Source organism: Gastrolobium bilobum, unplaced genomic scaffold (assembly GCF_033153095.1).
Source record: "Gastrolobium bilobum isolate Gb01-03AN ecotype WA unplaced genomic scaffold, APGP_CSIRO_Gbil_v1 utg1760, whole genome shotgun sequence".
NCBI lineage: Eukaryota > Viridiplantae > Streptophyta > Magnoliopsida > Fabales > Fabaceae > Gastrolobium > Gastrolobium bilobum.
In genome coordinates, this window is record NW_026898174.1 from 442,433 (window position 1) to 458,629 (window position 16,197).

A 16,197-nucleotide genomic window follows, 5' to 3' on the forward strand; every position below is an offset into this window, starting at 1 on the left:
CCCGAACACAACCCATTTATTAAACGGGTTGACCCGAACACGAAAATTTTGTGTCGGGTCCGGGTCGGGTTGACGGGTCGTGTCATAAATTGCCACCCCTAATAACAGCCTATAATAAGTTATATAACCAATCAAATATTCAAATTTCATAACATAAATATAAACAAAAATAATTTTTCATGTAAATTTCATAACAGAAAAAAATTGATTTATAATTTATTTTTTTATTTTTAGTTAATAAAATAATATTAAGAATTAAAAAAAAAACTTGTCGGATGAGTGTTGAAGCGTTTACCGCGTGTCCCAAAATGTTGATCGTGTGTCGGATGCTTGTCGGAACGTGTCGGTGTCCGAAACATGTCCGACACGCACATTTTGAAAAGAAAAAAATGTATCGGTGCTTTGTTGGGTTGGGTTTGATGTTTTTCATTTTAAATGACATAAGTTATGTCATTTTAAGATAGAGATAGACACAAGGAATGAAAATCATGAGAGAAAAAGTGCTTGGTTTTTTTTTTAATTTAAATTTTAAATAAAAAAATTATTATGTGTCTATCTCTCTCTTAAAATGACATAACATAATTTTATGTCATTTAAGATGAGAAATACTTTTCCCTGGTTGAATTTCAGAAAACACCATCTGACAAACGAGGAAGGTTATACTTACAACCTATTTTTTTTACAACCTCTTACAACCATATCTTAACACCGTTGATTTCCGTCAATCAACGATTATCATTTATTTCGAATAATTAATTAATTAATGAATTTAATTTGCAAAAATAATAACCGTTGATTGGCGGAAATCAACGGTGTTAAGATATGCTTGTAAGAAGTTGTAAAAAAAAAAATATGTTGTAAGTATAACCTTCCTCCTGACAAACAAGTTTTTTTATACTTTTGATTTTAAAATTTAAAAATTATTTTCTAAAACAGTTATCAAACAGCCCTTAGTTTCAGTTAGAAGCAGTTCTGAGTTATTAGCATTTTGAAGTTTTCTGAGTCTTTGTAAGCAACACGTGTGAAAGAGCTCTCGGAGGAATCCAAGAATCTTCAAAATTTCAAGTTCTAATCTGTATTTCTTTTAAGCTTTTACAACTCTGAGCACTTGTATTTGAATACCTGTTATGTACTCTGTAACTCTTCTGCATTCGAATTTGGTGTTATGCAATGTGTTGGGTAGTAATTTTTCGAAAGAAAAAGAGTTATCGTTCTCAGGGAACAGGTTGTTTAGTTTTCCTTTTTAATTCCAATTTCTAATTTCTTGAAATTAAGTAATCAATCTTTTAAAACTAAGAAAATTCTAAATGAAACGAGGTGTTTATCAGACTTGCATTAAACAAAATTTAACAGAGGAATATCTATTCACAAATGTATCAATTATAAGGTTCTGGAATTCTTTGAATCATGGATGAAGGAGAAATTTCGCATTCCTGCGTTTTATAACTGCTACGGCACTTTAGTATCAGAATTCGAATTACTATGGCTATTTTATCTGAAACTTCCCAGTTCCAGATTTTAATCTTTAGAAGGATCTTTTCCCAAAGTCTTCTAAATCTTCAAAATTTGTATCAAAGACCTCCTTGGGTTATCCCTAACCTCAAGGGTTCAATTAACAAGGGACATAACCTGATTTCCCAATCATAGCTATGCTAAAATTATTCAAGACCCATTCCCATGGTGTTCTTGAACTTAAAATCAAAATCTTGCTAATCAAATGAAACTAAAGCAAATCATCACAGTATTCAGAAAATTAAAGATCACCCAATCATCGTGAATCCCAGAAAAAGAAACTTAAAATATCATATTCAGAAATATTGCAAATCTAAAAAGTAAAGAAACATGCATTACAAAATATTCAGTAAAGAAAACTCAAAGTAAAAGTTTACAAACCGGTTCTTCAAGAGTCAAAGTTCCTAAACTAGAGCTAGGAAGAAAACTTGCAGTAGTATGAAAACAATAGCTCGCATGCAGATCCGTGATTCCTTTCCTTGAAGGTGCGTTGTCAATGCACTTCGAGTACAAGAATTGAAGAACAAGCATTCAGCTTTCAAGGAATTTCTCAACACTCAGATTCAAAGAAAAAGATTACAAAAGATTCAAAACATAAAACTGAAAACTAAAAAAAAACGAAAGTTCTCTATATGTGGCCCTAATGACTCAGACTCCTATTTAGCTAGAAACTAAAGAGCTCCAAGAAATTGCATTGCTGTCCATCCATATTTTTGTCCATCCAATGGTTCAGATTTGATCTCACTTTCAAAGAGTTGATCATATGGCTCTCTAACTGCAGTAAAAATAGTAAAAGAGAATAGTAAATTATCAAATTATCTCTTTCTCTCTCTTTTACCTTATTGGGCTGATTGGTACTCATTTGGCCCATTACCATGCACTTATATCCAGCCTTCAACTCAAATATTGTAAAAATAAAGCCATTAAAATAATCATAATTTATAGCTAACAAAATACCCCAAACTTAGTTAATTGCTTGCCCTCAAGTAATCAGACAAACTTCACTCATAACTTAGCCTGTTAGCTAAAAAAAGTAAATAGTTACATATCAACACAAATTTAATTTCAATAACTCAGTTAAATTAATCAACCATCTGTGCAAAACATCACACTTCTTAAAGCATTAACCAGGCTTAATGTCAACCAATTCCTACAACAAATTAATCATCCAACTCCAGTCAATCAACAATTACATAAGCATTTAATCAAAAAATTCATGCTCATTCAAACAGTTGCAACCCTTGACTTAACTTGATTCAATTGACATTCCACTGAATTCCTTTCCAGATATATTCAATCAATCACACTCTTCTCTTTTATAAGGAAGTTCACTCATTATCATCATGCATGAATGCTTCCAATCTACACTACCATTTAGAAACTTGGAGTCCAATATGCTGCTTCCATCAAAGGGTCTTTAAGGCTTGTAATGAGGCAGGGCTAGGATCTTTGTTTTTCTGGTCACTTGGCTAATTAAGCTAACCCTTTAGTGTCTAACTAATCCTCATTAGCTTTTTCTGATTTTTTCCTAAACAAGACAAAGGGAAACTTCTCCCCTTTTTATAACTTCTTTCTTCTTCTTTTTTATTATTGAGCACCTTCACAATTTTTTTACTTTTGCCTTTTTCCTCTTTTCCTTTTTTACGGCAAGCTCAAAGATCTCCCTTTTTTTTTAAACAGAGAACTCTTTTTATAAAATCACTTGTTCCTTTTTTTCTTCGATTTTTTTTTACCTCCTGATCCTCTTTTCTTTTTTCTCTTTTTTTTACAACCAATTTCCCTTTGCCTTATGTAGCTTACTGTATTTCTAAGCTAATGAGAATTAACTAAATACTAAGATAGCTATATAGGGTGGACAAGGAATTTGGCTTATAATATCAAGGTACATGATCAGAAAAGAAAGGTTTCAGGCTCAAATATAGGGACCAAGGGATATAATTAACGGGTGAGGCTTTTGGCTCTAGGCTATACATTCAGAAACAATGCCCCAATCACACAGAAATAGCATATCAGTCATCCAAACAGAGTGCAGTATTCAAAACACCAATACACAATGACCACTCACAAAAGAATAGAGTGTTTAGGTTCAAATATCTCACATGGGTTGTTAATCCAATGGTTTATCAGTGAATCAGCAAATCAGGGATCACAAAAAATTTATGGCATGTAATTTGATTTTCAGCTTATATAAATACTGATCAACTAAGTTAGATCCTTAATTGACTAGGAATTAATTTAATTAAATCTAGCTATACTTAAGCAATGATAATGTTAAACATATCAGGTTATAAATCATTTCCAAGTTACCACTCAGATAATCAAGCATACAGAACAGAGTGAATTTTTATCATCAATCAGCAAATACTAGAAAGATTATTGGTAACAACATATAATCACAAAATCACCCCAAACTTAAAATTAAGTTGGGTCCTCACAGCAGAACATAAATATATAAAAAAAATAAATTGAAAAATGAATAAATAAGTTATAATAAATAAATTAAGAACCTAGGTACCACAAGAGATTGGGCTGCTGTTGTACTGAAATATGAATCAGTGAGCAAATAGAAAGAAAATGAATCTGTTAATAAATAAAGGCCACTCAGAAATATCAAAAGGAATCAACAATAAAATAAATAAATAAAATAAAGCATTTACAGAATATAAGAAACACATTTACAATTTTATTTGAATACTCAAGATAATCAAATAAAACTGTTGGTGTAAATGGATAGTTGAGGGCTGTAATAATTTCAACACAAGATGCACACATCTGATTTGTATTATAACAAGGACTGTATGCATTTATAGAAGAATTTTAATCAAAGATCTTTAACTCAAAATACAGCAGCTCATTCTACCATAATTAATTTGATGCATTCTAATTTATCTCCTTTTGGCGATTTAGTCTCATCACATACGTCTAATACCAAAGCCTCAAATCCATTAGGAAATATAGCATTGGATTACAATGGTTTTCAATATGGTCATTAAGCACATGGTGATAACAATTATAAATGCATGAATACATACAAATGCGTGTGTCTATCGTCAATGTTACAACAGAGAAACAAACACCTATAAATGACAGTAATTTAACAAAAATATCATATTCAGAAAATTAGACATACCGCTCATGTAAGCTAAAATAAAAATATAGTTTGAGATGAAACATTTCACAGGCACATGCAAAATCGCAAAATCAGGGAGTACCTACATTTCTTGGCAATATTGTTGTTTTCATTTCTCACATCATGTCAGATAAAGGTAAGATAGAGTTGAGAGTATACAGACAAGGAAAAGAAAAATATGATATAACTCAAAGCAAAAATGCAAGAGTGGTTTAAGTGAAAGGAAAAGAAAAGAAAATAAATAAAAATATAAATTAAAATTCCTCACATGAAATCAAACCCAAACAAAAAAAATTATTACAATTCAGAAAAAAATAAAAAAATAAAAAAATAAAAAAAATAAAAAAAATAAAAGTCCTAAATATAATAAAAATAAAATAAAAATTAGAACCCAAACGATCGGACTAATGGTTTGTCTATCAAAGGGAATAATGGTACACAGGATCAAAAGAATAAAATTAAAAGCAAAATCTAATTTATTTATTTTATTGAACATACCCGAGTTCGCACAGCGGTGAGGAGAATTTGAGAGAAACGAACCAAGATCTGTATGTAATGAAATCCAAAGGTTCTCGCTTGAGCTTGGACGAAAATGGAACCCACCGCAATATCAACCCCTATGCAGCTAAATCGACAGCAAGCAAGGCGGTGAAGAGCAACTAAAAAAAATGGGTATTCTCGGCTGAACTTGAAGAAAGAGAGATATGGGGTTTTCTTTTTCTTGGGGATAGTACTAGATATGACTTATGCAGGGATAAGTCATGTCACTGCCTTGTAATGCCTTTTACAGGTTACTGGACTATTTTCAAAGGTACAATAATGGTTCAAACCATCGTCTGAAATACCTTTGTATTCAGCTAATCTCCTAACTAGATCAAATAGTTGAGATTGATTTGTGCATAAGTGATTGGGAAAGAAGAGAGGTAAAAAGGAAGAGAGAGGAAAATAACGGGAAAAATTAATAATAATCTGACCATTGTCTGTTTTGAAAAGATAAAATGTGTTAAGAGTGTAATGGGCTAAACACTATTGGGCTAAAAAAAATTATTCATGCAGAATTAAGCTCCATGTAATTTGTAGCAGCCCATAACACACTTGTTTCTTCTCAACTTAATTTTAATGGGTTTATTAGTCTCAGATAGTTTGATCAAAATGTAAAGTCCTACCCATTTACGTGTTATCTTTCAGTTAACAGATTGCTAGGCAAATGAACTTAAAAGGATCAAACACTCAAACAAAGGTTCAAGTGAACAATCAATGTTATAAACTCAAGCTTCTCACTCTCCTTTTTTTATTATTACCAAGCCACGCGCACATTCTTATTCCCTTCAAGTGACTTGTTATTTTCAATATTTACTTACCCCAAACTTAATAACTCGCTCACTCTTAAAATGCACACTCACATTATAAGACTAGCTTAACTAAGGTCTTCAGTCAACTCCTTTTTTTTTTATCTCAACACAAATTTCCATTGGCTTAAAGAGGACAACACTACACATGGACGGTAACACAAACAAAACTCCTTCGTGGAACTAAAACACAAACACACTTGTAAAAAAAAAAAAAAATACGAAGACTTAAACAAAACATAACAAACAAACTAACTAACCACTACTTAAATCCTATTTAATGTTTCAGCCAGCATCCAATAAAGAAATAAAAGTCTTCTCTTTGTTCACATGTCTGCTCCAATAATGCTTTACCCATTGAATTTTGCATGGAAACAATTTGATTCTTATCTTGAAATTCAGAACAATTTGTCCTGTATCCAACCAATTGATTATTTTCTTTTGAATCAAATCTTTCAAGAGTGGGTTGGCTGGTTTAGACTCTATATGATTGAAGTTGCCTTCTCCTAAGTTAGTATTTTTACTATTTAAAAACACATTATCATTAACCAGATGATCCCAAACAGAAATAGCAGAACAATCATTAGAATCTCCATCAATGAAATTCTTGGCTTCTAAAACATTAAAAGTTATCTTTCCCTCATTAACTCCCATGGTTAGTTCTCCTGTTTTAAAATCAATTATAGCATTCTCCATAACTAAGAATGGCCTATTCAATATAATAGGCATATCCTTGTCAGCTTCAAAATCAACTATTATGAAATTTGCTGGAAAAATAAACCTATAAACTTTCACTGATTTGTTCTCTATTTTTCCATCATGGTGTGCAAGTGACCTATCAGCTATTTGAGGAGTTATTGTAAAAGAACCTGGATTTTCCAGCTTGGCTGACAAATTGTTGGAGAGACAGTGCTCCTGTTGCTGCTCTTGGAGTCTTTGAGGAGAAGGGATCTGTCTTGCCTTTGATATAGGTTGATGAGCCTCAATATTGTGCATAGGCTTGTCTAATTCATTTGATTTCATTGCTGCCCTTACTGGTTCAACAATGTTTTCCTCTTCATCATCTTTGTCTTGAGGTGAGGATTGAGTGGTTGATGGTTGGGCTGTAACAAAGTTATCCACTTGCTGTCCATTCCTCAAGTTGAGGGCTTTGCACACTTCTTTTCCATCCCTTTTAGGTATTTCTGTGTCACTTGGTAGTGTCTCCAAAGGTCTACTACTAAGGGCAGAAGCAATCTGCCCCATTTGTATCTCAAGGCTCTTCAAGATAGCTCCATGACCTTGAAGCATAACTTCATGATTTTCTAGCATTTGATTCATCCACTGCTCATTTGGAGGTTGAGCTTCTGCAACATGTTGCTCTAGCTGTTCAACAAAAGAAGACTGCACAAAACAAGGTAAGTAAGGTTCATCCGGTTCAAATGACTGCTGCCATCCATGATAAGGCTGCTGGTATTGGTAACTTTGGCCTTGATTTTGGGCAAAATTACATCCTTGGTTCAGCCATCCCTGCTGATCAAATTGGTTGTGGTTGTTGTAATTGTAGTTGAAGCCTCCCATATAAAGAACCGATGTTAGGTTGTTGGGGCATTCTTCAAATAGATGAGCACCATAGCAAAGTGAGCATATAGGTGTTGTAGCAACTATTGGAGCTGGGGCTGGTTGCTTGGATTCTTCCATAACCATGACAAAATCCTTTATTGTGTTATGCAAAGCTGCGAGTTGAGCTGCCAATGCCATTGTGATCCCCCTGTAGAGTGTTTAACAACCAAACTTTTTTTTTTTTTTTTTTTTTTTTTTTTAGATTTGGCAGAATGCTAAGTGTATCAATCTGTTTTCATAGTAAAAAATTATTGATCTGCAAAATCTACAAGGAAAATGTAAGTTCAAGAAAAATTAAAAATGAAAATGAAAGAAAACCAATTCAAGAACTAAAAGACAGAATTTTAAAAAGAAACTAAATCAAACACCGTTCCCCGGCAACGGCGCCATTTTGTTGGGTAGTAATTTTTCGAAAGAAAGAGAGTTATCGTTCTCAGGGAACAGGTTGTTTAGTTTTCCTTTTTAATTCCAATTTCTAATTTCTTGAAATTAAGTAATCAATCTTTTAAAACTAAGAAAATTCTAAATGAAACAAGATATTTATCAAACTTGCATTAAACAAAATTTTACAGAGGGATATCTATTCACAAATGTATCAATTATAAGGTTCTGGAATTCTTTGAATCATGGATGAAGGAGAAATTTCGCATTCCTGCGTTTTATAACTGCTACGGCACTTTAGTATCAGAATTCGAATTACTATGGCTATTTTATCTGAAACTTCCCAGTTCCAGATTTTAATCTTTAGAAGGATCTTTTCCCAAAGTCTTCTAAATCTTTAAAAATTGTATCAAAGACCTCCTTGGGTTATCCCTAACCTCAAGGGTTCAATTAACAAGGGACATAACCTGATTTCCCAATCATAGCTATGCTAAAATTATTCAAGACCCATTCCCATGGTGTTCTTGAACTTAAAATCAAAATCTTGTTAATCAAATGAAACTAAAGCAAACCATCACAGTATTCAGAAAATAAAAGATCACCCAATCATCGTGAATCCCAGAAAAAGAAACTTAAAACCCATATTCAAAAATATTACAAATCTAAAAGTAAGAAACATGCATCACAAAAAGAAAATGAAAGAAAACTCAAAGTAAAGTTACAAACCGGTTCTTCAAGAGTCAAAGTTCCTAAACTAGAGCTAGGAAGAAAACTTGCAGAAGTATGAACACAATAGCTCGCATGCAGATCCGTGATTCCTTTCCTTGAAGGTGCGTTGTCAATGCACTTCGAGTACAAGAATTGAAGAACAAGCATTCAGCTTTCAAGGAATTTCTCAACACTCAGATTCAAAGAAAAAGATTACAAAAGATTCAAAACATAAAACTGAAAACTAAAAAAAAAACGAAAGTTCTCTATATGTGGCCCTAATGACTCAGACTCCTATTTAGCTAGAAACTAAAGAGCTCCAAGAAATTGCATTGCTGTCCATCCATATTTTTGTCCATTCAATGGTTCAGATTTGATCTCACTTTCAAAGAGTTGATCATATGGCTCTCTAACTGCAGTAAAAATAGTAAAAGAGAATAGTAAATTATCAAATTATCTCTTTCTCTCTCTTTTACCTTATTGGGCTGTTTGGTACTCATTTAGCCCATTACCATGCACTTATATCCAGCCTTCAACTCAAATATTGTAAAAATAAAGCCATTAAAATAATCATAATTTATAGCTAACAAAATACCCCAAACTTAGTTAATTGCTTGCCCTCAAGTAATCAGACAAACTTCACTCATAACTTAGCCTGTTAGCTAAAAAAAGTAAATAGTTACATATCAACACAAATTTAATTTCAATAACTCAGTTAAATTAATCAACCATCTGTGCAAAACATCACACTTCTTAAAGCATTAACCAGGCTTAATGTCAACCAATTCTTACAACAAATTAATCATCCAACTCCAGTCAATCAACAATTACATAAGCATTTAATCAAAAAATTCATGCTCATTCAAACAGTTGCAACCCTTGACTTAACTTGATTCAATTGACATTCCACTGAATTCCTTTCCAGATATATTCAATCAATCACACTCTTCTCTTTTATAAGGAAGTTCACTCATTATCATCATGCATGAATGCTTCCAATCTACACTACCATTTAGAAACTTGGAGTCCAATATGCTGCTTCCATCAAAGGGTCTTTAAGGCTTGTAATGAGGCAGGGCTAGGATCTTTGTTTTTCTGGTCACAAGGGTTCAATTAACAAGGGACATAACCTGATTTCCCAATCATAGCTATGCTAAAATTATTCAAGACCCATTCCCATGGTGTTCTTGAACTTAAAATCAAAATCTTGCTAATCAAATGAAACTAAAGCAAATCATCACAGTATTCAGAAAATTAAAGATCACCCAATCATCGTGAATCCCAGAAAAAGAAACTTAAAATATCATATTCAGAAATATTGCAAATCTAAAAAGTAAAGAAACATGCATTACAAAATATTCAGTAAAGAAAACTCAAAGTAAAAGTTTACAAACCGGTTCTTCAAGAGTCAAAGTTCCTAAACTAGAGCTAGGAAGAAAACTTGCAGTAGTATGAAAACAATAGCTCGCATGCAGATCCATGATTCCTTCCCTTGAAGGTGCGTTGTCAATGCACTTCGAGTACAAGAATTGAAGAACAAGCATTCAGCTTTCAAGGAATTTCTCAACACTCAGATTCAAAGAAAAAGATTACAAAAGATTCAAAACATAAAACTGAAAACTAAAAAAAAACGAAAGTTCTCTATATGTGGCCCTAATGACTCAGACTCCTATTTAGCTAGAAACTAAAGAGCTCCAAGAAATTGCATTGCTGTCCATCCATATTTTTGTCCATCCAATGGTTCAGATTTGATCTCACTTTCAAAGAGTTGATCATATGGCTCTCTAACTGCAGTAAAAATATTAAAAGAGAATAGTAAATTATCAAATTATCTCTTTCTCTCTCTTTTACCTTATTGGGCTGATTGGTACTCATTTGGCCCATTACCATGCACTTATATCCAGCCTTCAACTCAAATATTGTAAAAATAAAGCCATTAAAATAATCATAATTTATAGCTAACACAATGTCAATGTATTTTCAGTTTCTGAGTTTATTTTTTTGCAGTTTTTGCAATGATGAAAATCTAAGTCCTTTTTCTATAATTTGGATGATTTGGTGAAAACCCATTAATTAGAATTACTTGTTAAGTTCTTGATTTTCAATTAACAAATATCTTGTATTCGTATTCAAAGGTGATTGGCATTATCTAGGAATTGTTTTTACATGAATCTTTATTGGAAAATGAAGATGCATGGTTTTGTTAATTGGATGCTTAGAATTATGAATAATTTGAAGTCAAGGAAAGATTTACAATCTGATTGATTATGGATTTGAAAAATCCGGGAAAGCGCTATAGCACTCATCTATCATCAGGAAAAGTGCTGCAGCATGTTAAAATGCAGGAATGCAATATAAAAGGGGCAAACCAATAATTCCAGGATTTAGAGTTTGAATTCAATTGTTAATTGCAGTGAACGTGACTAGAGTTACTTTTACATGATGAATGCTGAATTAGATTGTAGTTAACTAAATTGATTGAATAGTTTGACTACTTTGGTTTCAAGAAACTTAGATATAATTAAAAAAAGAAACAAAGTACACTGTTCCTTGTGGGAACGATCAGTATCAATTGATACATATACTCAAGATTCATACTTATTACACAAGCAAAATTCTAAGAATTAAATTGCTAATTTCTTAGAAAATCCAAAGCTAACAGTTTCAAACCTTTATTTTAGCAATAAACCTGATCTATATTAATATGATTCATTCTAAGAATTAAATTGCTGATTTCTTGGAGAATCCAAAGCTAACAGTTTCAAACCTTTATTTTAGCAATAAACCTGATCTATATTAATATGATTCCTCTTTAAACTTACCAACTAACCGATAAGTTGGCACAGCTAGCAAGTGCTCATTTCTTGGCATTGAGAGCCCAGATGTCTCAGTCATGTCTAAGTCATGAGGAGACATGCCTAATGGAAGTTCCCAATTGAAGCAATGCACCAATTGAGCTAGAACAGTCTTAAAAGTCATTAGACCCAAATAAATCGCAGGGCACACTCTACGACCAGAACCAAATGGTATAAGTCTAAAGTCATTGCCCTTTAAGTCTACACTGTCATTGACAAATCTCTCAGGATAAAACACATCAGCATTATGTGACCAAACTTTAGGATCTCTTCCAATTGCCCATGCATTTACTATGATTCTTGTCTTTTTCTTTATGTAATAACCATCAATAATAACATCTTCTCTGGACTCTCGAGGCAGTAAAGGTCCAATTGGATATAATCTTAAGGTTTCCTTCACCACCATATTCAGGTAAGGTAACTTTTCTAAATCAGTCTCCTCCACTTGTCTATTCATCCCCACTACATTTGCTAGCTCGTCTTGAAGTTTCTTCATCACCCTTGGATGCCTCAAGAGTTCTGACATGGTCCATAAAACAACACTACTAGATGACTCAAATCCTGCTAAGAATATATCAAATATGATTGCCCCGATACTTGCTCTGTCAATGACTCTGTTTTCATCCTGCGGATCCATGGGTTGGTGCATAAGTGATAGCAATATATCCACAAAGTCCTTCCTGTGAGGGTCTTTCTGTTTGTCATGAGATGAATGCTCTTTTTCTTTGATAATCAGCTCCACGACTCGGTCAAACGCCTTAATTGCTTTATTTACTCGTCTTCTTAGTCCCTGAAATGGCCATGGTTGCATGTATAATCTTTCGTTACTTCATGTTTAGAATAATAATAAATCATGCAGTGAATAAGAAATAGCCTCTCACACAATGGTTTTATATTATAAATTTCCAGTGCATCCCTTCGTACAAGAGTCTTTTGTGCTTGAAGTGTGAACATTGCACAAGCCTATTTTTTTGTTGCTACATTTTGCTTTTTTAATTCTATTACAAAGTGGGGCGGTGGAAATCGAACTTATGATCCCATAATAGTGAAGACTCTAATACTATGTTAAACAACAATCTCACCTAAAAAGTAAAGCTGCTAATAAAAGACTTTTATATCATATCTTTCTAACATAGCCTAAAAGAGGGCGAGATTTGGAACACTGATGAAGTTTTTCCTTGTGATCAGTGGCGGACACACACAGGTGCCGCTGTCTGCACTTGCAGTCACAAGTTTGAGAATTTTTTTTTTTTTTTCAAAGAATGGGTGATGTAGGTTAAGTAAAAAAAAGAAAAAAAAATTAGGAAGATTGAAAAGAAAAAAATAAACATAGGCCCAACCATAGTAGTTAAAATCGGGATCTTACCTAAAATCGGAAGGAGGATAAAAAATCATAAAATGTAAAATCCTAACCTAAAAAAAATCTTAAAAAATCATAAAATTGTAAGTGTTTGGAATTTTGATGAAATCGTTTTGATTAAAAAAAATCGTAAAATCATTAAATCACATATTTAAATCGAGATTTTAACTAACATGGACTCAACCCAACAACCCCTATAATTCTTTTCTTTTCTTTTCTTTTCTTGTTTATATATTTTTTAATACATTTAAAATTTTCTTTAAAAAAAAATCTTCGGGGGCGCGGCCCTCAAACCCCCACCCTATGTGTACAGATATAAACTTTTTTCTCTGAGTTCGCCACTGCTTGTGATCGAAAAGTTACGAATTTAAATTTGATAAACAGCCCCTTTGTAAAACTGCAAGGTAAAGCTGCCAAAGAATCGACTCTTTTTTTTTTTTGGTGAAAAGAATCGACTTTTATTCGTACCCTTTAAGTTAAGAACTTGTATACCGGAATTTGCGGTGAATAAGAAAAAGCCATATAAGAGTGTATCATTTTATGTTTTATTTAAATATTCACATGTCAGGTGAAAAATATCAGTCACAAATCAACCTACAAAATTCATAAAACAAGTAAGAAGAAATGATCATTTTAAGAACTAATCGTTGATCTATAAATAAATTATTAAAAAATTTCACATCACCTTAAAATAAGACATGAGGTGCTAAGTGTTAGCACATGTAGTTGAATATCATACCTGAAGATCAAGCACACCTAGCCAAGGCACATAATCTGCTAGATTGAAATCTCCAATCAAGTTAGCTACTTCAGCAACAAGGTCCTTTAAGTTGAATCTATCATCGTTACTAGAGCCCAATAACATTTTATACACGATATTCTCTATAAGCTCCCCTACCAACTTACTAAGGTCCACAACCTCAAGTGATGCTGCAGCATTTTCAAGTGACTTCACCAATAGTCCCAATTGCTCCCTCCTCAGAGGAGCAAACATCTCAACTCTTGATGCACTCAGAAGTTGTATAGTACACACTTTTCTAACATTGCGCCAATAGGCACCGTACTCACAAAACGCAAAGCCCTTGCTTGCATGAGCTTGGAGTTTAGGCCTGTTTGCAAACACGGTGTCATGAGTCTTAAGGAATAGCTCAGCAGTTTCAGTGGAAGAAACCACAATGGCTGGGACTTGTCCTAGCTTTAAGGACATTATGGGTCCATATTTTAAGGCAAGGGATTGAAGGTTGCGGTGTGGTAGTTTCCCTAACATGTGGAGGTTACCAATAATTGGCAAGGCCTTTGGACCTGGTGCATGTTTCACATAATCTTGACGTTGTTTTTTATGCAGAATGAATATGAATATCACTAGGAGTGCAATAGGGATAGCTAATGTTTGAAGTAACATTTTTGATTGTTTGCTTGATAAGAAATAAAGAAGGGTTTGGGTATTTATTTAGAGGAATGTTATTGTTGGAAGTATTCAAGTATGAGTTGTAATGAAGTACCACATTGGCTAGACCTAGACCAAGTGATGACCATATAAGTGCAAAAGATCCATAAACTTACAGCCTTAAGGTTTTGGGTTGAGATGTGGCGTCGGCCCACTTATTGTGGTTTATCGCTTGGCCCTTTGGATGTATCCATTGCGATGGGTTTTTGGGCTCCCCCGTACCATTCTTAACAGTGGTATCAGAGCCAAAGGTTTGGCTGGGCTGGGTATTTAGAGATGGTGATGTTTCAAGGCCTCCCCCGTACCATTCTTAACAGTGGTATCAGAGCCAAAGGTTTGGCTGGGCTGGGTATTTAGAGATGGTGATGTTTCAAGGCCTCCGCAGAAGGCTAGTGTGACTCCAATACTTAAAGAACAAAGACTTCCGCAGAAGTTGCCCTTAAGGGGGAGCATGATGTTGGGTCTCATACTTGAGCGGAAAATGTTGGAAGTATTCAAGTATGAGTTGTAATGAAGTACCACATTGGCTAGACCTAGACCAAGTGATGACCATATAAGTGCAAAAGACCCATAAACTTACAGCCTTAAGGTTTTGGGTTGAGATGTGGCGTCGGCCCACTTATTGTGGTTTATCGCTTGGCCCTTTGGATGTATCCCTTGCGATGGGTTTTTGGGCTCCCCCGTACCATTCTTAACAGTTATATAATATAAAAATAAAAAATTCTAGCCATGATTCACATGGCAGCACAGATTTAATACAGTAGCAAAAAAAAGGACGGTGGTTTGCAATTAAGAGTAAAATAAGAGAGCACTTAAAATTTTTAATGTGAATGAGCAGTTAATTTCCAATTATTTCCGTGTGATCAATGAGTGTATTAAGGGGCCGTGTTTTCCCGACATTTATCTTTTTGGAAAATCTTGTGACGAATCTCACCTTTTGTTTTTTAAATTATACGCAGTAACATCATGGTTAACTTATCTATTCAACATCAATTTTTTAATTTGAAATTAAACATGTGTTTTTACATTTAATAGCCATTCAGAACTTTTTCTTACTAATCACCAAGGATCTATTGGCACGAGATAGTTTCAACTTAATCAATATCTTAAGTTAGAATGATGAATATATAACTTTTGTTAAAAACTTAATAAGGAGAGCTTTATTACTTTCTGTTCTTTCTTAGCTTGACCGGACTAGTCTGATTTTAATAAATGAATTTGTAGAGAAATCTAACCAAAAAAAAAAAGTTAAGTCATTATGTTTGGTCTAGTAGTGAGGAGTTTGGCTAAGTTATATTAAGTTATGTGTTCAATTCTTATTTGTATCACAAAAAAAAAAAAATCTTCCCTTTTTTTGGTTCACTCAATTATGATGATTAATGATTTTATATTTGTCAAAGAAAAGAGTATTTTTCAGAATATCGGCTTGTTCTATATTCCATGATTTTCCATTTGAATAAGTTCAAATAATTGTTATTTTAGATTTATAATTTATTGTAATTCTATTTTTCTGCTCCAAATTGTAATCCTGCAATATTTAATGGATCTATTAAGAACTATTTCAACTCAAAAGCTTAAGTTGTTGGGTGATGATTTTTTTAATGATTTATATTATTTTTTAACACATTTCCTTATGCAAGAGTCCTTTGGGCTTGAGATGTGAATATTGCATGCAACATCCCTTTATTTTAACGTTTATAAGGAATATTACATTATTTCTTTTATATATATGTTTCCACTTTATGCATAGTCAGTGAGAAATAAGATGGAAGGGAGTAAATATTATTAATTAATACATATTGATGATAAGAACGGTAAAAATAAAATAAAAATAAAATTTATATAAACATCCA

The 16,197-nt window shown here is 33.1% G+C and overlaps 1 protein-coding gene across 1 annotated transcript in view; it reads right to left on the bottom strand.

The window, feature by feature from the left end:
• The window catches only part of LOC133313571 (uncharacterized), a 29,411-nt gene extending 15,112 nt beyond the window's left edge, over window positions 1–14,299 (bottom strand). The window contains exons 1-2 of the mRNA XM_061514961.1: window positions 13,637–14,299; window positions 11,505–12,327 (exon numbers count right to left, since the gene is read on the bottom strand). Coding sequence (XP_061370945.1) covers window positions 11,505–12,327; window positions 13,637–14,299 — 1,486 coding nt within the window. The remainder of the gene's footprint in view (window positions 1–11,504; window positions 12,328–13,636) is intronic.
• Window positions 14,300–16,197: the final 1,898 nt, after the last annotated feature.